We start from the raw sequence: 23471 nt of genomic DNA on the forward strand, positions 1-23471 counted from the left end.
ACCAATCTAACGTACCCATTTGAAGGCTGAAACAGTATCAATTACATAACCAGTATAAAATTTACTGTGTAGGTACCAACAATTACGATAAATCTAGTTGTGTATTTTTTTTTACTAATAATATCTCCTGACGTACAATTTGTAAGAATATGTAACCCCAAGCCGTTCCTTATATTCTCTTTATATAATTTAACCTAATAGAGAATGGTAAAAGGAGTTACCATTCTCTTTCCCTTTCAGCAGTTATGTCCTCCATCCACCCCAAACTAAGTCATTTGAATCCTATGAAATAAATTTTACTCTTAGATTAAGAGTTTGAGCGGAGGGCTGATCGGCTCGCCTTCATATAATTAACATTTATTCCGTACTTAATGCACCATTGGGTGATAATACCATAAGGGATTAGAATGCCAAACAATAACATATTTACCAAAGGCTTTGAACTGTCCGAGTCTAGTTAAATTTTGAGCAGTGTGATGTACTGTGAAATCGTAATTGTATTTCTTTGACTTTTGATTTTGAAGACCGCATTGTCCATTCCTTTACGTATGCTGATTTTTAAAAATTACATATTTTGTTTGAGGAAATACATAATTATTTCAAAACCATTAATTTTCAACAAACGATATTTCCTTAAACAACATAATGCATGTACTCTATGCACCATTACGAAACATGAAGGGTAAAAAAACTAATGTTAGAAGGTGGAAGAATGTATAATTAGTGAATTCCAAAACAACAAAAAAATATTTTCGTTTTTTCAGGAGTAAAATAAATAATTTCACACAAATAATTGATTTGACTAAAAAACACAATAGTTTTCGTTTATTTTGCAACACAAAAATATGAATTGCCAAATAATTAAATAAAATCACTATATGTCTTATATTTAGAGTAATATAAATGTGATTTTATAACACAATACATACTCGGTAGGTTTCAAAATGAAAAATCACAAGTTAGTGTTAAAAATATTGGTTATATATGAAAAATAAATAAAATGAAACTTATTTATTCAATCTCTGTATTTCAAATCATCATTTAATGATAACAATAAACATAAATAAACTATATTTATTATAAGTTAGGTATACATAATTCATAAATAACATAATTTAAAATCTCAAAAAACTTGAGAACAATATAAGTGATACCGGAAATGACAAAACACAGTAGTAGAGCCAAATCAAAAAAAATATTTTCATTTCAAATGCAAATATTGCGTTATTTTATACACACAATAATTTATATACTGAAAAAAAAACATATGCTGATATATTCATTTTTAAAACCTCAATATCTAGTAACACATTTATACCAATTGAAAATACATATTTTTTAAACACAAAGGTTTATTAACCAGTTGCCAGTTTATCCCGAGCGTGACTCGGGCAAGGATTTTGTGTTGCATTGATGAGTCCGAGTGCTGCTCGGGCAAATCATATACCAACTTGGCGGTATTGATTTGCCCGAGCCAAATTTATGTATGTATTTGTTTTTATTGACTAACCCGAGCAGTGTTTGGGTAGTCCTGTTTCGAGTTGTTTGGTGATGATTTCCTGCACCGACAAATTTTCTCACAAAAATTTGACTGTTAAGTGGTTAATGGCAATTAAAAATTAGCCAATATGCCCTAATATTTTTTACACATAAAAAACAGCAGTATATTGATTAACATATTTGCTTTCTTTATAAAATAAAAGCCTTGTAATAAAAAAAGGGTAATGGTTCAATAAATAAAGCAAACCATTGAAAAACTAGTAAAATCACTATGTAAAATTGTGTTGATTTTTAGACCTATTGTTGACATCTGACATTTGCATATTAAAGCCAGCCGGAAATTTGTCTGCCCGTGGCCTTAGATTTCCCTCTTCCGGAAGGCATCGGACTGGCTGAAGGAGCCGGAATCTGAGGTTCCACAACTTCTGGACTTGCCGTGGAAGTAGGACTAGCTGGAGGCGGTGTAGGAGGGGTAGGTGTTGAAATAACCGGCAGATTCTCAGGAGATCCCGGAGTCGGAGAGACGGAAGTCCCGGCTTGCGAGTCTACAGACTTGGGACTCGCGGGATACGAATCTTCAGACTTGGACTTGCCAGTTGCTGGGAGGGGACTCGGTACACCTCTGCTTACCGGAGGCGGACTGGGGAGATGTGAGCTGTCCATACTTGCCACGGAGGGCTCACTTGATTTCAGCGGTCGAGTTACAGCCGATGTGGAAACTGAACCACTTTCAGACACTGAAAAATAAAACAAAATATACAACACTTTTGTTGATATAATCTCAACTCTGACATGAAGATCGGCAGCAAAATTAAAATATATAATACTTGTGTACGACCCATGACAAATGGGATCAAATGCAGAGCGGACACCGCAGTCACAAAAATCGCGCTAAGAGTGTCAGAAATGATGACTCTAAGGAGCATATCTGGCAAAAATCTACGAGATAGAATAAGGAACACCAGGATAAGAGCAATATGCGAGATCCAAGACATCGTTAGGTGGGGAAGACAACAAAGAAGATAATGGTATGTACATGTGAGGAGAATGGAACCATCCAAACTTTCTTATATTGCGCAGCACCGCCAACCCCAAGGTACACTACTTCCGGGCAGACCACCAAAGAGATGGATTGACAGCTGGGAATCAACATTGCAGGAGGCTAATCCCTCTTAAAAACAGGCCACAAGGCCTACACCAAGCAGAAGAAGAAGAAGAAGAAGAAGAAAATAATTATGTTGATCATTTTGGTGAAGTTAAAGCATCATTGTGTAGGACATGATTCTTGTAAATTTTCAAATAACACAAATTTCTGTTTGCTCCAGTCCTTTTGTGAGCTTTGGGTATTGGAGGATTTACAAATTAAAGATGAAATGGATGAAAGTAGACTGAATGCAGTCGAAATGCGATATCTCAGAAGAATGTGCGACAAAACGATGTATGATAGATGTTCGAATAGTGAAATAAGGAAGGAATGCAAAGCTGAGACAAGCATTATCGATAAAATTAAGAAAGGTGTGTTGAGATGGTTTGGACATGTAGAATGAATGAGTGAGGAAAGAACGATAAAACAAATTTATGAGGCGAATGTAATTGGGAAAAGAAGCAGAGGAAGACCGAGAAAAACATGGCACGATCAGGTATGCCAAATACTTGAAAGTGGTCAGGTTAGGAGTCGTAACAATCGGCGGGTATGTATGAGGAGATGCATAAACGTGGAAGAGGCGAAGACAGAATGGTGTGGCATTCTATTCTCTCTCCTACCCCTGCGGGGAAGCGGAGTGATGGTTAGTTAGTTAGTTAGTTACAAATTAAAGAGTTATTAATTACATACAATCGTCCTTTTGTGCCTCAACATCGGCTTGGACATGATGTTCCTCCTTAGTATCCAGTTCCTCATCAGAAGCTTCCTGGATGGGAGTTCTACTATGGAAGTCCTTATCCACCACTACCGGGACAATGGATGACTTTTCTGTACTCTCCTCTTCTGGTTTGTCAGTGCTCTCTGGAATAAAAATATCAACGGTAATATTTGAAGAAAGTGTATTCATTTTCTTCAAATCATTGGCCTTTAATGGGTTTATGATGCCAACTTGTGTTCATGCAAGTTTTATAATTTGTGATGCAATGAAAAAGTAGATTATTCAGTGTAAAAAGATTTTTACCTGGTTTTTTGGTCTCCCTATCATCCGACTTCTTGGATTTGGGTCTCAGTTTGATGACAGGAGGCTCGGAAGCTTCGAAGACTTCATCCTCGATGGTCAAGGATGATGTGGAACCAAGTTTGGCTCTTTCTTCTCTCATCATGTAGTCCGACTTGAGTTTACTCTTCATGAACTTGGCGTAGGCCACTCGAGTGATTGGAGTCACCTCCAACAACTTGGGATTGTACTCTAAAAAAATTAAAAGACATGAATGAACATTCAACAAAAATAATGTGGAAGTCTCGCCATTCACAGAGCTAACGTTCTTATTACTTTAATTATTGACTCAACTTATTACTTTATACACTGTGTAACATTTACCATTATGCTCATTATATTTTAAGATAATACAAATATACAGTATCTAATATAAAAATACACTAATGAATACACTAATAGAGAAACAAAAAGTCTTATAACAAATAGTCTTATAACATAAAATCATAATAAAATAACAAATAGTAAGCACTGGTAAATACACGTCTCCTTCAACCACTATCAGCGAGCAGCAAGAGAGAGTGAAACACAACATTTAAATTTATCCATTATAACATGGAGAAGAAATGCTGAGAAAGTACAGATTTCAAGGAGGATAACAATATATTAAATAAATCTATACTTTCAAAAGCATTGGCTAACATGTGAAGCTACGGAATCGGAGAGAACATGGCATAGTTTGCATTATGTACAAATACTGTGAATACAAATTTTTGCCTAGTACCTCTTTGACGCACGCTAAGCTTTATTTGATTAAGGAGATCGGGGCTGTCCGAAAAATTGTTAAGAATTTTATATAACAGGACCAGATCAGTAATTACCCTTCTATCACTAAGATTTATTAATTTAAGCCGCTTCATTATGCAATTATAATCTAACTCAACAATGGGTAAGGTTATGGTAATGGTTATGTGGTAAGGTTATGGAAGATTACGAGTAAACAATTGCTAGTTCCTTAAGTTTAGTTTATTCTAAATATAAGTTACTAGGTAGCTCTGAATGAGTGACTGCTTTCTAGAAGAGAAATCTAGAATGCTGCTTGCTAGACTATGTGACTCCATGATTGTGGTTATGTTGTTGTCACCACTGTGTCATCAAAATACCCCCTTCCTTACACTTACACATCGCAATTGAAATCAACAGACGACTTTTTATTTATAACAATGCATTTATTTAATTAATATTAATGATTGTGATACAAGTACATTTAATTTTGGCATACTAAAAAACTTTCCAATACTCAATTAACAATGCTTTTAATATACAAAAAAATTGTTTTTTTTTTATTAAAAAGAAATACAAGTATATTCATTTTAAATACTATTTTCACCTAAGCCTAAGCGGCTTGTGTTTGAAAACAGGAATCAAATGTGACAAAATGGGGATTGAACCGAGAGCCTCTGATGCAGAGTTTGCGACCTCAACCTGCGTGTAATGTGTATAGAATCGCGTACCGACAAGTTTCTCCGTATCGGCCGATGACGCAGTGTCTATATTTTCGAGAATGTGCTGGCGGAGAGATTGGCGAGACCGGCGCAGCATGGCTTCCGACCGTGTACCGATAGGGTCACCTTTCGTTGTGTTCTTGCGGACTAGGGCATTCCAGTCAGTGTTCTTACTGTAAAAATATACAAGGATCAAAAATGCTTTCAGGACAATAAAAAAATGGCTGCTGGGATCTTAATTCCAGCGGAATTCTGAAAACAGGCTATTGCCTACTCAAAATTGGATACATTATAATGATTTAATTTAATTATCCAACCCTTTTTCCCACCCACTCACCTAGCTATGAATATTTCTCTGTTATTTAATTAACTTGACATTGGCAAAAGCAATATATTTTATATGCAACGCCATTATATATTTTTAAAAACAGTTTAGCACATAACTATCCCTGAAGATGATGAGGTAATTATCAAAACCAGTTGGAAAAAAGTACCAAAAACAAAAATGTAAAAATAAACAATAAGTTTAATAAGTTCCATACATTTAATTAAAAATAAAATAAGTTGATGATATCTCTAGTAATGTAATTCAAACCTATTAATAAACTCAGTTACTCAGACTATTTTTTTAACTCAGTTTGAGAAAATTTAACCTTTTATCATCAACAACAAAAAAACATCCATAAGGTGGGTAAGATCATTCAAAAGATCTACATCAGTGGATCCTATCATTTAGACCAGATCAATTTAATGAACGATGTTTTCTAACTTCTGACATAGCCAGAGTGCCGAAAATGTGCTTTGAAATCATATATGATACCACCGCAACCTTGTTTTTAGTCCCCCGCTCCAGTCAAAATCAAATTTAACCAAAAATCAAGAGTCAATGATTCACTAAGCTAATGAATCAGGGAATGATCGAATCAACGTTCGATTTGCTTGAAATTAAGATCCAGTACTTCTATCACAGTATCTGAATTGATTATTAAGGTAAAGTTGTTCATGAACGACCCATATAAAAATATTAGTGGGTGAGATTTTGTAGCTTTAATATCTGCGAGTGTTTTTGTCTGAATTTTTCACTCAAGACTTACATGAAATTTTTGTAACTTTAATCATGATGAGTAAACACACTCACAAGTAGGAATAGGCTTTAACCTGTCCGGGAGTATGGCCGTACATGTACGGCCATACCAAACTTTTCTCAAAGGAGTTTGGACGTACATGTACGGCCGATACAAAATATGATTTATGACACGATTTATATCAAAACATGTTAAAAACATGATTTATCGATATTTCGATAATTTTGATATAAATCATGTTTACTGGGGTAAATATCTTTGTTTATTCAAGAAAACATGTTGCTTATAGCATCGACTATAATATAAAAATTTAAAAGTAAAAAAAAAAAAACAAAAACAAATTCACTCCTCAGATACAGTTTTGTCCGGAGAAACTCACACCCAGACAGGTTAAAACTGATAAAGTTGGAGGCTATTAGGAGTATAAGCAGTGTTGCATAAGCTGTAGCTAGATTTAAGAGTCACTTGGACGCTATGTAATTCTATAAAAAAGTTTAATATGTATTAAGGAGTTAGGAGTAGTAAAATGAACAATTTTATTTAGAAAAGTTATTTAATATGACACACAGATGGCAGTAACATGTCTGTTTTATGAATATTTTTAGAAAGAAGATGATTGAACATGCCTTGTACGCCAATTGAAGTAAAATTTCGCTAGCTATATACCATATGGTCACACTCCTTTGAGGTTAATAGGAACTATGTAATTTCATTAATTGATTTGGCAGTGACTTTGTGGTAATATCTATCCATTTTTAATTTAAATTATACTTTGTATATACCACTATTTCTTACAATCTATTGTGATCCATGTTGCGATGCATTCAGCATCTTATACAGTGTTTAAAAATGATGCGGAATGCATAAAAACACGTGTCACAATAGATTTTAAGAAATAGTGGTATTTACTAAGGAAAATTTAAATTAACGGTGTAATTTATATTTAAGGACAAAGATCTACTTGTTAGTACCTACATAGGAAAAAGTGATCATTGACAAATAATCAAAGCAACCTGAAGGAGCGCTGCCTAATTTGGCAGGCTTGGCATCTACATGTAGAGAGAAAAATTTAAAAAATGACCTGCTAATAGTGGAACGGCGCCCTATGGCCTTAGCTATCTGGCCAAACACATCCTTGGGCTTCTGGTCTGAGGTGAGGACTTCGTTCACTATTCCCTCCACGATGCCGATCTGGAAGTCCTTCAGCAACCTTCTCTCCATCACGCGACCCTTCTTGCCGGGAACTTGAAAAATGAAAAGATAAAAATTACTATCTAACACGTTTAATGCGTATAAAATAATGTCGTACGGATAAACATAGTATGCGATTTTTTGAAAACCCATAACTTTGTCAAAAATCAAATTCCACTTTTTATTTAAACATAATATATGTATAAGTTTATGAATCCTACATACTGTCAGTGAGCACATATGCACTAGAGACTATGGCTCTGACAAAGAGAAATGCAAAGTGCACACAGCGATCCATGGAAAGATCCATGATTGGTTTTAACCATGAGGGATAAGATTAAAATTGAATATACCAGGAAAAAAACCAAAGTAGAGGATATCATGGATCGCGTGGCAAAACTCAAATGGCAATGGGCAGGACATATTGCAAGACAGGACCCCACAAGATGGACCGCAAGAATTCTACGATGGAGACCTTGGGAGAACAAAAGAGATGTCGGAAAACCCCAAAAGACATGGTCTGACGGCTTTTTCGCTGTTGGGAGTAAAAACTGGCTGCAAGCAGCAACCAACCGAAGGAGATGGAAAGAAGGGGAAGAGGCCTATATCCAGCAGTGGAGGACAGAGGGCTCATGGAGAAGAAAGAAGACGATATGTATAAGAGTATTCGATATTTAAGATGATTCCAGAAAGTTAATTCATAATTGGAAAAAAATATAACTTACTATCCCACCACATCCCGCAGGATAGGCAGTAAGAATAGAATATCACACCACTATGTCTTTGCAGACATCTTTCCTATTACACATATTCCTTTCTTTGCCTATTACATATTCATGCATTTCATCATCATACCCGCCGATTATTGACACTCCTGACACTTTATTTATGATTAACACTTTCAAGTATTTTAAATACTTGATCATGCCAAGTTTTCCTAGGTCATCTTCTGCTCCTATTTCCAAGTGTATTCTCGAAGTATTTGTAAAAAAATATTTTGCAGAAATACAGATGAATAAAAAATTATTAAAAAAAATTAACATAAAATTGGAAAAAACATTGTAACTTAAAAAAGAAAAAAAAAATAGGAAATTGTATTTCTACAAAATTCAAACAAATCATTCTTACGCAGTAAGACTATGACAATTTAAGTTTTCATATATCGTAGTCGTACAGGAGAAAATGACCAACTAATAAAATGTATAATGTTCAGGAGGGCCATTTAAGCCACTTTTGCTTGACAAGAATATAAACATCAATCCAGTTAGTCATTTTTAAGAAGTCAATACATTATACTTCAAAGTTTAAAATCGCTTTGGGATTTTTTAAGGGCAATATAAAGTTAGAAAGCTATCAAATGGTCAATGATCACGTTTTTGTAAAAAATGCACTTGGTCACTTTCTCCTGTATGACTATGATATATTTCTTGATATATCCAACTTACAAAAATTTAAAAACTGGTTTTTGAAAGAGAAGAATGTAGATCTGAGTGTGAAATATTGGTAAACGGAGAGATTTTGGAACAGGTAGATGATTTCGTGTATTTTGGTAGTATGTTTTCTAGGGATGGAAAGATTGATAAAGACATAGAAAGGAGAGTGAATGCTGGGAACAAAGTGAATGGTGCACTGAAATCAGTTATAGCAAATAAAAACCTATCAGCGGAAGCTAAACTGGCAGCGCACAACGGAGTCCCGGTTCCAACTCTAATGTATGGAAGTGAAACATGGAGTTGGCAAAAGAAGGATGAAAGTAGACTGAATGCAGTCGAAATGAGATCTCTAAGAAGAATGTGCGACAAAATGATGTATGATAGATGTTCGAATAGTGAAATAAGGAAGGAATGCACATGTAGAACGAATGAGTGAGGAAAGAACGGTAAAACAAATTTATGAGGCGAATGTAATTGGGAAAAGAAGCAGAGGAAGACTGAGAAAAACATGTCATGATCAGGTATGCCAAATACTTGAAAGTGGTCAGGTAAGGAGTCGTAATAATCGGCGGGTATATACATACGGAGGAGATGCATGAACGTGGAAGAGGCGAAGAATGTTTGCAAAGACAGTGGTGTGGCGTTGAAATTCTCTCTGCCTACCCCTGCGGGGAAGCGGCGTGATGGTTAGTTAGTTTAGTTTAGTTAGTTTAAAAACTCAAAATACCCGTAGCATCGTTCTTGTCAACCCGTGGAGTCTGCATTCCATTCTTGTGCAGGATGTCAATGAGCTCATATCGTAGGGTGCTGATGTCCTGCCGGATCTCCATGACGTCGTCCTCGGTGATGCCGAACTCGTCCCTCTTGCGCTGCTCCGCGGTCACGTAGCGCCGCACCAGCTGCCGCATCACCGCCTCGTGCCGGATCTGCGCTTTCTCGTGGGATTTCCTCTGAACAAAACAACACAATATACAGCAGAACATCTTTAACCGGTTAACTGCCAGCAGGTATATGTATGGCGGTACCCAACACGCCGCGAATTTTATCACAAAAATAAAACCTAAATATATTGTTATTAAAAGTGTATTAATGTTTATTTATAAAACTTGTCATTTATTCATAATCATTTATTTATTTATTCATAATTAATTGTTCATGGTGCAGGTTTGTCACAAAATTTGTCATAGAAAATGTGAAAACTAAATTATATGTTAAAAGTTATTGTTTATGTTAGTTTAATACTAAAAGTAAACACACACAGACACTTTGATTTAAAAAAAATTTATATTAAAAATCATCAGAATCGACACTAAAATCGCTGTCATCAGATTCGTCAGTGACGGCAACTCGGGGATTATTGGACAACCCTGAGCGCCATTAGTTGTTCCTGTTCAATAGATGTCACTGTACGTTCAATATATTTGTACATTTCAAATAATTGATTTTCTTTACTAAAAGCCCACTCAAAACGGCGCGTCTTAAGACGTAATTTTTGTATGAGCAGCGCTCCGTTCACAGAAAATTATGAGTATAAGACGCTCTTGGCAGTTAACCGGCTAACCGCCCTACCCATACGAACGTACGTAATACATCCATCATATTACCGCCCAAACGCAACAAGCCGTATCCCATACGTCAAGGTACAAAAAAGCATACCAGCAACCACAGAAACATTCATGATACGTCAAATGGCTCCTACTCGCCTTGCGCATACGAAAAAGTCATACGGCGCGTTTAGCATTTTGAGTTCAATATCACTGGCTACCTATTTTTTCAATGTTTGCAGAATATTTCAAGATTATGTTGATTGATATATCGCTCACTCGTTTCAAGAACGTCATAAATAAAAAAACTTGATTTTTCAGGAGAATGTTTTTAAAGTTTAATAATATAATACAATGTATTAAAAATAAATATCACACCACTTTTTTAGGTAAAACCTGAATGTTTTTTCTGCATTTGAAACATATTTAATATATTTATACAATAATTAAAAAATACCCTTTCTTCAAAATGCAAAAACAACACTTTCTGCCCTGTAGCGGGTAAATATTAAGTAAAAAATATGCCTCTTTTGCTGGGTTATTTTATTATTTTGCATTTTATTATTATTATTATTATTATTATTATTATTATTATTATTATTATGCATTTTCTGGGCATTCTGAAAACATGCACAACTGAAAATTGTCAATTTTTGATTTATGACGTTCTTGAAAGGAGTGTGCGATATTTCATTCAATATAAAATATATTCGTAAAAATATTCACTAAAATGTCATTATCATTTTTGTGAAAAACTTGTGTGCTAAACTAAAAATAAAAAGTTATACGTACTAAAATAGAATTGGTAGATCTCCTCGACCGAAAAACCATAATCTTGCACATATTTTTAGGGGTTGGAATTAGGTTGAAGGGCGGTGGGACGGTGTCACCTTCTTCAAAATATGATATCCACAAATTGGTACGGGCAAACTTCCATTCAACATCCGATCGTTCCTGAAAACAATATAAACAAATAAATTGATGCTTAATGTCATGCGCTGTGGCATAGTTGGGCAGACTGCGAAAGTGGCAACGGGAGTTTGATTCCCGATCATTCAATGAAGAAAAGGTTATCGCTTCCTATAACAGGATATTGGATAAAGATTAGGGTCAGAAGAATATTCTTCTTTCCATGTTCGCTCCCTAGGTGGAGCATATGGCCAACACGAGACGTCTCCAAGTCACTCTGTCACGCGCCATCTCTTTGGCTTCCTCCCAGGTCAGTCCGGCGTCTCGAAATTCGTCAGCGTCAGTCGTCAGCGGCCTGTCAGGGCGCCAGAATCCTCGGGGTTGGAAGAAGGGACACGAGGGGTTGATGCTCTCAGGTGGCATTCTAAGGACATGTCCCAACCATGTCCACCTTCTTCTCTTCAGGACTTCCAGTATGAGGGGCTGTTGAGTTCTTCTCCTCACATCGTCATTCCTGACGAAATCATACCAATTTATACCCAGTATCGCCTCAGGCACCTATTTTCAAAACTTGCTAGTTAAAGCTATTTTTACTCGCAGAAGAATACATGACATAAAATATTTGGACAATATGTAATGAAATAGAGATGAAACCTCTCAACTGCATTCCCGGATCTGATACAGAAGCATCTAGGCTTCCTGACATATCTCCATAGCAAAGCAAATTTTTTTTATGAGTTGAAACAAAATTGCATTCTGATTTTACTGTGAATTTACATTAACAGCTTTCAATGTCTCTATCACTGCCAATCTAAAATACGGATTTGTCAAACCACCACCAAGTTTCTGGAAGTGCCCCAGTGTAGGCAGTGAAAGGGATTATATTGAAAGCTGTCCCACCGCAAACCCAGATCTGATACAGAAGCATCTAGGCTTCCTGACAGATCTGCTCTTGCACAGCAATTTTTTTTAAACTAAGTTTCAAAATTTATTGAAAATGTGAAACAATATAAAATTGTATCCCATTTTTAATGTGAATTTACATTTGAAAGCTTTCAATATACCTGTCATTGGCAATCTAAATAAATACAAAATTGTAAATCCGTCACCAAATTTTCTAGAAGTACCCCGGTGTAGGCAGTGAAAGGGATTAGTATTTAGTGAAAGGGATTAGTAGTTAGTTAGTTCAGTTAGTCAGTACTGATTCCAATCCGATGTTTGCCGGTACATAGACGCCTCCACAACCCCGAGCAGCATAGCAGACAGACATGGAACAGTGCCAAGGCATGTGCAGAAAATTTTTATAGAGATAAGACTTACCGAAATGATTTGGTAGGAGTTGGACATCATGGCGATGAGCATGTTGAGGAGGACGATGATGTTGATGACGCTGTAGGAGCCGAACATGAGAAGGGCCCAGAACCTTGTGAAACTCTTGATGCCGGTCAAGTCAAACGATGTCAGGTCCACGAGCCCAAAAGATGCCCAGAACAGCGACTGCGAGGTCTCAAACAAGCTGTTTACAATAACAAAAGATTAATAATACATATCATATGTGTGATCAAGAGAAAACTGAAGGGGACGCAAATGACTATTGAAAATGTAAAAATAAAAATATCCATTTCGAGGCAGGAAATAAGGGTTGGATCATAAAAGTCCTATTGATAAATGGATAATGGAGGTGTAAAGAAATTAACAAGATTGTGTTTTATTCGGCCATGTTATCCATGATTGCATGACTCATAACAGACAAGTAACTGACAAATAATAGATTTAACAAATACTGTAAAATGTACCCTCAGCAAAAGGCAACTCAGTGAGAACTTATTATTGTAAATATGATTTGTGTACGATATTAATACACAAAAAAACTTTTTACTTTTAATATGCATATGTTGTGTATCTACTTTTTTTCTTATAAAATTATTCAAAATATATAATACAGATTTTTGAAGTGTAACGCGGCAAATAGATTATTACTATTTTTTTAAATTAAATAAAGGTAAATAAGAGTAAAATTCTGTATTAAATTTTACTCAATAAGCTCTTAATTATTCTCTTTCTAAATAAACTTTATAATTTAGACACCATTTAAAAAAATTATAAATGTATCATATAAATTTTAAAATTTAAAAAAATATATAATTACTTGATATATCGTCTCCAGATAGAGCAAGCTTTTTCCTGTCCATCAAAATCTGGAAGGCCGTTAGGATGATGGAAGCACTTGCTTTTTTCCAGGTCTGCATAGTACCACATGAGCTGATTCAACCCTGGAATAAATTTCAGCAAGAAATTAAATATATTTATTAATTAAAAAAAATATATATTAACGCTAACTAACTAACTAACCATCACGCCGAGAGAATAGAACGCCACACCACTCTGTCTTTGCAAACATTCTTCGCCTCTTCCACGTTCATGCATCTCCTCATACCATGCATTTTTCCATCCATACGTCTTCTTACATTCCACGTCGCAATCCTACATTCATGCGCTATCCTCTTCTTTGCGCCTCCATGGGAAACGCGGCCAACTGGGTGGCAAACCTCAGCATGGCCATTTATAGGCATTTTCCCGCATTCGTCCACAAACCTACAATATTAACGCTACATATTTGAATTTTAAAATAACATTGTATGTCAAAGTAGATTATATGGCATCAAATATTGATTATTTTGAAAAGGTTTAACATTTTTTTGATTTATTATTTTCCTTATATATGATATTTTGTCCGCCTCCGTAGTGTAATGGTCAGCACGCTCGGCTACCGTTTTGGAGGTCCCGGGTTCGATTCCCAAGGGGGGTAAAATAAATAAAAGTGATTTTTTCACTGCCATATTTATTCAATATTACCCTGGACTGGTACCTGAAGCGGAGGGCTGATCACCTTTCCTTCGTGTGTTAATGATCAAGATAACACTGCGCTTATATGACGCAGTGCCCTATGCACCATTGGGGTGCGGATAAGGGTTTTATTATTATTATATATGATGTAGAGCCATCATATATAAGGAGAATTCCTTCTTAACCTTATCGATTGGGCATGGATAAGGTTAAGAAGAAAGATTGAACAATTCAGCATGCTTTAAAAAAGCTCATTTCAAATCAAAATAAGAATCTGGATAATACAAGTCAATTATCAAAGAAACTGGATAATACAAGTCAACTATAGCCGGGAACACATTGCGAGACCGCGTAAGAAACATTGATATCAAGAAAATATTGTTAGGTTGGGACTTAACGAAGGCGATACTGTAATGAGCATGTAAACAGAATGTTAGAAGACAGACTTCCACATATCGCTCTTCAAGGAAACCCTGAAGGACGTAGACCCCCAGGCAGACCCCCGAAAAGATGGAGAGATGCTAGTTGGGAGTCAACATCCCAAGAGCAACAGGTGGCGGCACGGATCCTAGGATCTATAGAAAGATCAAGAAGAAGACAATTATAAATTATTGAACTTACCACAGCCGAATGCAAAGAGTACCAATGTGTAGATGAAGAAGAACTTGATGATGTCTATGATCATCCTGCCGAGAGAGACTTGCAGCGGCCCGAGGTGCGGGTTGATGGAGAATATGTGGACCAGCTTCAGGAAGCTGAAGATCATCCCGGCGGCGAACGCCCCCTCCGACAGCAACATGGGGTCGTACGGATCCCAGCGCTCGCGAGGATACCAGGGATCCAGGCCTCTGCCTGCATCACGCTGGAAATATTATATTTCTTCATTTATTAATTTGGCACTTTGTAGCAAAATCTATCCATTTTTAATTTAAGTTTTGCTTAGTAAATCCCACTATTTCTTAATATCAAATTTGACACGTTTTTATATGCATTCCACATCGTTTTAAGTGCTTGAAAATGATGCGGAATGCATTGAAACACATCTCACAATAGATTTTAAGAAATAGTAGTATTTACTAAGTGAAACTTTAGCAAAATTAAAAGTAATATTTTTTATTTATTTAACCTGTTGACCGGGGAGTTCACTTTTTAATTACGCAATATACAAGAGGCACAAACTCTTTCACTAGGACGTATCAGTATGTCACGCCCTGAGGATGTAATTTCTTATATTTTATTTATGCTTAAAATAAATGAAAAGACTCACTATTTAAATCACAAAGGAAATTACAAAATTACAAACAAATAGAAAATAATTCTTGTCGAGACATGTATGTATGACTAATTACGTAGTGTTGTTGGAAAATATAGGTCCCGCCCAATCTAGGGCGCAACATATATTTCAAGGACGTATTTATATGTCATACCCGTACCCAATATGGTTTACGTTTATGGTTACGGTTTACGGTTACACACAGGTTAATATAGTTACTGATTGCAAAATAAATAAAGAAATATTTATTTTCAAAAGAAGGATGAAAGTAGACTGAATGCAGTCGAAATGCGATCTCTCAGAAGAATGTGCGACAAAACGATGTATGATAGATGTGCGAATAGTGAAATAAGGAAGGAATGCAAAGCTGAGATAAGCATTATCGATAAAATTAAGAAAGGTGCGTTGAGATGGTTTGGACATGTGGAACGAATGAGTGACGAAAGAACGGTAAAACAAATTTATGAGGCGAATGTTAGTGGGAAAAGAAGCAGAGGAAGACCGAGAAAAACATGGCACGATCAGGTATGCCAAATACTTGAAAGTGGTCAGGTTAGGAGTCGTAACAATCGGCGGGAATGTATGAGGAGATGCATGAACGTGGAAGAGGCGAAGAATGTTTGCAAGGACAGAGTGGTGTGGCGCTCTATTCTCTCTGCCTACCCCTGCGGAGAAGCGGCGTGATGGTTAGTTAGTTAGTTAGTTTTATTTTCAATTGGTGTTTCAACTGGGTGTTTGTGATGTGTTTTTCACATTTACCTACCCTATCCTTACTATCCTATCAGCAGACATAGAGGCTTTGCGGGTTACTCCTTTAAATTAAAAATTACCTGAACAATGTACCAAGAAGCAAAGCGAAGACTTATCCAAGCAATGTAGAACACATTTGTGATGAAGTCTACTATATTCCAGAGATCGCTGATGTACTCCAAGACGCCTCCCGACCACAGCGATCTTATTTCTGACCATATGAGACCTGAAAGAAGATTCCATTTACAGAAAAATAGAGTTAAAAATAATAAATAAATAGTCATTTGATAAATGTTCGAATGGTGATACAGTGAAACTCCTATATCGCTCACTCCCTTCAGGAACGTCATAAATTGAAAAACTTGATTTTTCAGGACAATGTTTTTAAAGTTTAAAAATATAATACTATGTATTGAAAATAAATATCAAGCCACTTATTGAACTTTTTACTGTGCAACAGATCTTTTAAGGTAAAATCTGAAGGTTTTTTCTCCATTTGAAAAATATTTAGTATATTTAAAAAAATAATTAAACAGTACCTTTTCTTCAAAATGCAAAAATAACGCTTTCTGCCCTGCAGCGGGTAAATATTAAGTTAAAAATATGCCTCTTTTGGTGGGATATAGTACATTTTCTGGGCATTTTGAGAACATGCACAACTGAAAATTGACGGTTTTTGATTTATGATGTTCTTGAAAGGAGTGAGCGATATGTATTACATTTTTTAAGGGATTGAAAAAAAACTTGAATGGAGGGAAAGTGTAAATGTGGAGCATTGAAAAAAAACATTTTAATTTAATTTGTTTTTTGTGAAAATCATGTATGAGATTTTTTGCATACAGAAACCTAAATGGAGGAAACATATAAGTTGGGGGTATTGAAAAAAACATTTAAAAAAAAAAAAATTGCCTTCATAATTAAAACAAACAAAAAACCTAAAAACTACACGTAAACGATGATCGCGAATAATATTAAAAAAAGAATCGTTACAGATCGAGTTAAAAATCATATGACAAGATATTTTCGACGTAAACTGGGGAAAAAACCTAAATTCGGGTAATAAATGTTCAAAAATATATCGGGACTGAAATAATTACACACAATTGGCGGGAAAATGTTAAATCCGGGAACGTAAAATCTGTATAAGGAAAGAATGTAAGGCTGAGATAAGCATTATGGATAAAATTAAGAAAGGTGTGTTGAGATGGTTTGGTCATGTGAATCAAATGATCGATAAAACAAATTTATGAGGGGGATATGGTTGGTCTCTACCAACCGAAGACCAAGGTAAACTTGAAGCATGATCAAGTATTTCAAATACTTGAAAGTGCTCAGGTCAGGAGTCGAAATAATCGGTGGGTAGGTATGAGGAGATGCATCAATGTGAAAGAGGCGAAGATTGTTTACAAAGACAGATTGGTGTGGCATTTTGTAATCTCTCCCTGCTCCTGCAGAGAAGCGGCATGTACTATGCTAAGTATGTACTAACTTATAACATATATGATGACACTGAATTCGATTAATCCTGGCATCGCTCCCCTCTCCCTCCGCTTCCACCCTTCCAGGATGGAGAGCATCCAGGGGTTCCCAAACCACTCCAGGACCACGTACTCCGCACGTTGAGACGCTAGACCCAGCAACACTGAAAGAATAACCGGAAAAATCAGTACAACCCCGAGTTATAATAATTTTCTTGGATAATGTATAAAGTTTGTATAAAGCAAATAACACAAAGTCTGCCTCCATAGTGTGATGGTCAGCACGCTCGGCTATCGTACTGGAAGTCCTGGGTTCGATCTAGGGGTGTATATATGTATAAAAATGTGATTTTTTCAATGTAATATTTATTCAATATTACCCTGGACTGGTGCCTAAAGCGGAGGGCTGAGCGGCACCTTTCCTTCATGTGTTAACGATCAAGATAACTCTGCGTTTATATGATGCAGTGTCCTATGCACCATCGGGTGCTGTTAAGGGTTGAAGAATATAAAAAGCATTGTTAACTTTATGGTATAGTAATATAACACTCTCCTTATCATTTATCGTTCACATTCTGTAACACCGCTTGAAAAGTCTACATTTGAAACCGACACGAAGTAGTGTTTTTAAGTGGTATTACACAAAGTGAAAGATGAATGATAAGGAGAGTGTTAAACAAGATGTCTTACTCAGAAAGAAGGCGTAGGAGGTGCTGTGGCAGATGAACTTGACGAAGGGTTTCTTCATAAACTGACCCCAGGTGGAGTTGGGGGCTACCATGTATATGGTGGAGTACACCGGGAACATGGCTCCCAGCTTCATGACCTGCAGCAGCTGCCCCAGCATGCCCTTCCTGCGGAAGCCTGGCAGACCCTCGTACCAAATGGCGCCGAGAAGCTGCTGCACGTTTGGATGGGCTACAAACTGAAATAAAACGCTGTTAATTTAGCCAATTCTGATGTTGATTATTAAAAAAAAATAACACTTGATAACAATTGATGAGTTTTATTTTATAACACACGACTAGTTTTGAAAACTACAGATGTTTTCATCCACAGGTGAAAAGTAAAACGTTAGTTTTACTTTTCATTAAGTGATATTATACAAATCGCTCAATCCTTTCAAGAACGTCATAAATCAAAAATCGTCAATTTTCAGTTGTGCATGTCTTCGGAATGCCCAGAAAATGTACTATATCCCAGCAAAAGAGCCATATTTTTAACTTAATATTTACCCGCTACAGGGTAGAAAGTGTTGTTTTTGCATTTTGAAGAAAAGGTATTGTTTAATTATTTTTTTAAATAAACTAAATATTTTTCAAATGTAGAAAAAACCTTCAGGTTTTACCTAAAAAGATCTGATGCAAAGTAAAAAGTTCAGTAAGTGGCTTGATATTTATTTTTAACACATTGTATTATATTTTTAAAGTTTAAAAACGTTCTCCTGAAAAGTCAAGTATTTTGATTTATGACGTTCTTGAAAGGAGTGAGCGAAATGTTAGATGCGGATAAGGGTTAGAGAGGGAGAGTGGTATTTACCAAGTAAAACTTAATTTAAAAATGGATAGATATTACCACAAAGTGACTGCCGAATCAACGAATGAAACTATTTAAATAGGTTATTTTTCACTTCATCACTGCCAAAAATGCGGGACGACAAAGATCTGTCTTCAATGGATTCTATTTCTTGAACGAATGTCTGTCTCATTCGAATAAGAGTGTAGTAGAGAAGGACTCACCATTTTCTGTTTATATTTGATGGCCAGTTTCAATCTATCCAGAGTCTGCCTTTCCCCGGGATCCCATACATCTTGATCTAAAGGATTGTAATTGAGCATTATCTCCAACTCGGTGGAGGTCCTGGCGTGGTCAAGCAAAGCGGTGGCAAAGCCTTGGCACTGCGCTCTCAATTCCTGAAATTAAACATTGTCTCAAAATGAAATAAATATCTTGAATATTTTTTATGTTAATATTTTGTGGCACAAAACTTTATGAAATAAAACTAAAACTTTCTCTTTAACCACTTTTATTTTTATTTATTTATAGATTTGTAAAACTCCATTTTAATTCATGCATTAATTTTTTAATCAAACACAGATTTTTTGAGTATACTAAGTTGTATTTTATTAAAAAACACATCAAAATGAATATTGTGACAATTGTTTCGCCTTATTATGGCATTTCCAAACAAATGTCAGGCGAAGCAATTGTTACTATATTAATTTTTACATGTTTTTTAATAAAATACTTATAACAAAAAGCTTATACTTTTATTTTTGGTACTTTTCTCTAACCGGTTACAACAAGCACCTTATAATCATCAGGGATAGATATCTACTAATAGCTAGGAGTAGGCAGGAAAGGGAAGACTCCTTTATCCCACCTATTCATCTAACTATGTGTATTTTACAGTTGTCAGTTTAGTACAAATCCATTCCTAAAGATAACAAGGTGCTCGTTGAAGTTGGGTACTATGTTGTATATTTATTTTTTTTAAAACATAGAAATAAAAATTTGTGACAATTGGTTCGCCTTGTTAGGGCATCATCAAACTACTTCGGGTTAGGGTATTATTATATTTTATCAAACATAGATAATTGAATAAACAGAGGTATTCAAATTCTCGTTATATTGTAAAAACAATACACACTTAAGTATCTACTCACATTATACTCCGCTCTAAACTCAGTCTCCATACGACTCAGTCTTCGCAACTCCCACGAGAGTTGGAATGCAGTTAGCACCGGATCAGGGGAAGACAGCGCTATGAGCGACGGGGCGGTCAGGGCGCGATATGCGTTGATACGCGCCTGAGAATGCCTCAGCGAGTCTTTCGCGCTAGACTCCACACAGTCATCGCATCCACATCTGGTGACCACAAAATAAAAATAAAACAAATGAGCCATTTCTTAGAAGTTAACGCATTTTGGACGGGTGTTTTTTATGCCTGTAAACCGCTGGTGATAGAATTTGATAATTGTGTAAATATAGTTAAGACCTTAACAAAGAGATTGGTCCATAATAGTTATATGAAAACATGGAATAATTCTTTCTTTTTTGACTTTGAAGTGAGGCCGGAGCAGAAGCTAAAAATACCCTTCCCGTGTTTAAGGATCAATCGACCGAACGGATAGTAATACCTTTCCCGCTTTAGTGTGTTAACGGAATGGATCATTTTCACTTATGAGAAAAAAACTTTAAGGAGGTTAACATACTTTACATTATAAATGAGTTTTTAGGATTCCCTTTGTATATATATAAATCATTAAGAGAGTTTGAAACGAAGATGTTTTAAAACATGTGGGAGAAGAGAGATCAATTAAAGACACTGCAAAGAAAAGAATGCTAGAGAACTTTGGCCATTTTATGAAAGAAGAAAAATACATAATAAAACATTTTATATTACACGGTAAAGTCGATAGTAAATGCAGCATATGAAAAAAGATGTATACACAAAGCTTAAACATTTAAAACATTGTTTGCGGAAAATGCTTAAAAGTGTATTTTACGTACTGTTGGTAGAATGCCAGAGATACTTATTAACATTCTATTTACTTACTTTTGGCAGAGCGCAAGAGAAGCCAAAAAAGAATTACAGATCGGAATTGAGTTTATGAATACTTGGGATTAGCATGCGACCCTAATTAGTATACTAATTAGGGTCGGAGTTGATGTATAAACCGCCTGACAACAATATGTTAAGGGAGTGGTTCTACCGTAACACTAAGTTGCTGTTTAGAGCGGCTGGAGACAGCAGTAGTTGCTATAAGGAATGCCAACCTTCAGAACAGCACAACAAGAAAAATATAGAATTTCTTAGTATATCCATAAGCTACATTTTCGAAAAAGAAACTCCTATTTTTTATTATTACATACCTTACATCATGAGGCATAGGTAGTGTAGCACCTCTGTCTAGAAGGATTTTTAATATTTCATAATGGTTTCTGTGAGCAGCCAGGATCAGGGGAGTGATGTCAGGAGTAAATGTTGAGCAGGATCTTTCCACAGCTTCCCAACTCTGAAAATTATTCATATAATCTGGTAAACAACAATTTCCTTAGCAATTTTTCACTTTGACCAGACGCAAAGTATCTTAGGCCACCTAAAGGTGGAGACTGACCGGAGCATTTCGTCGTAATATAACGTCGTAATATAACGAGCATCCGAAACTATGGATGGAGCGCTCGGCTCGGTGTACTGACTGCCTGAATGCTCGCATCGTAACGTGTTACGTTACAACGAAATGCTCCGGTCAGTCTCCACCTTAAGAGCGTGTTAGAACTAGTGCCCTATGCATTGAATGGTACATTACGTCAATCAATTGTATCTCAGAAATAATTAAATATACATAAAAATTACTCCAGAAAAAAGTTCTAATAAAATTTGAAAATGTAAAAAATTCAACCGTTATCTATTGGGCACGGCACGTATCCAATTAAGAAAAGGTGGCTGGTAGAGATTGATAAAAAAAAAACAGACAATCTGTGATTATATTTAAAAGCGAATAATTAATTTCTTAATGCATATTAAATCAATGAAGGAGGGTAGAAAATAAATATAAATTGCATCTTTCGGCCAATTCAAGTCATAAATGTTTGCATGATTCATGACTCGTAAATATGTGTATGATAATATATTTAATAAATATAAAAACACATAAGATTTATAAGAAGCATATCTGGCAAGAGTCTGCGAGAATAAGGAATGCCAGGATAAGGGAAATTTGCGAGATCGAAGATGTCGTTTAGGTGGGGAAGGTAACGAAGGAGATAATGTTATGCACATGTGATGAGAATGGAACCATCCAGACTCCCCCATATTGCACTGTACGGTCAACCTTAAGGTAGAAGACTCCCGGGCAGACCACCAAAGAGATGGATTGACAGCTGGGAATCGACATTGCAGAAGGCTAAACCACCTTAAAAACAGGCCACAAGGCCTACACCAAGCAGAAGAAGCAGAAGAGACCTAAGACTTACATATGGGTCACCGGGAATATGATTTTCTTCTTCCCATTGGAGGAGTAATTCCACCGCCTCCACATATTCTTCTTTGATGCTATGGAGAAGAGCATCCTGGGAAAGAAAAACTGATTAATATTACAAATGATAACATTTCTAAATTTGTAATTGATACGACATTTACAAGACCTGTGTTCGGTTGCAAACAAGAATTTGAGATACGCCTTTTTGGTTGTTGTGAGGTCAAGAGATCTTGCCTCCCTTATGTCACTGCGACCATAATAGGTCTATTGTGACCTCCCTTTGTATCACAGTTCACTCTCAAGACCTACATGTGTCATGTAACTCACAACCTGTCTTGGTGGTAGAAGCTTCACCTTCTCGGAGATACGCCTTAGTATTTCGTTAAAAAATGGTTGTTGGGGCTAATTTAAGTATTGACCTATATGTATGTGATATGCGTCTCACCTTGACCTTGATACCAGACTCCAATAATAATCTAATGAGCTCAATATTTTCATTTTCAATAGCTGCTATGAGAGCTGATCTGTTGAGTGGGTCCACACAGTTTATATCCAATATTTCTGGTTGGTCGGGGTGATACTGTTCTAATAAACTGTAAGGAAAAAAATTCTTAAATTAAATATTACATAATATGAGTGCACAGAATTTATTTTTTTAAATGGACAATAGAATTCTCTTATTGTAATCACTTTAAATACTTGTAGCTATGATAACAATAATAGGCTGATAACATTAAGCAGTAAAAAATACAAAATCGATTTTTCTATTTATTTTTTTGATCCTAATCTGTACCCAAAAGGTACATAATGGTGGAGACTGACCGTAGCAT

The 23471-nt window shown here is 35.8% G+C and overlaps 1 protein-coding gene across 1 annotated transcript; it reads right to left on the bottom strand.

Annotated features, from left to right (window-relative positions):
• Nucleotides 1-1045: 1045 nt before the first annotated feature.
• Nucleotides 1046-23471, bottom strand: trp (transient receptor potential). The gene is made up of 19 exons (XM_088260560.1): nucleotides 23464-23471; nucleotides 23087-23234; nucleotides 22637-22732; nucleotides 21533-21675; nucleotides 20323-20524; nucleotides 19396-19569; nucleotides 18347-18581; nucleotides 17668-17820; nucleotides 16259-16404; nucleotides 14777-15017; nucleotides 13458-13581; nucleotides 12629-12824; nucleotides 11192-11353; nucleotides 9583-9805; nucleotides 7313-7475; nucleotides 5156-5319; nucleotides 3666-3893; nucleotides 3335-3505; nucleotides 1046-2237 (listed from the first exon to the last, which is right to left on the bottom strand). Exons 1-19 carry the CDS (start codon nucleotides 23469-23471, stop codon nucleotides 1825-1827), a joined length of 3390 nt encoding a protein of 1129 aa, XP_088116686.1. The 3' UTR covers nucleotides 1046-1824.

This window comes from Brachycentrus maculatus, unplaced genomic scaffold (genome assembly GCF_059751285.1).
Source record: "Brachycentrus maculatus isolate JH-2025_06_01 unplaced genomic scaffold, ASM5975128v1 h1tg000138l, whole genome shotgun sequence".
Lineage (NCBI taxonomy): Eukaryota > Metazoa > Arthropoda > Insecta > Trichoptera > Brachycentridae > Brachycentrus > Brachycentrus maculatus.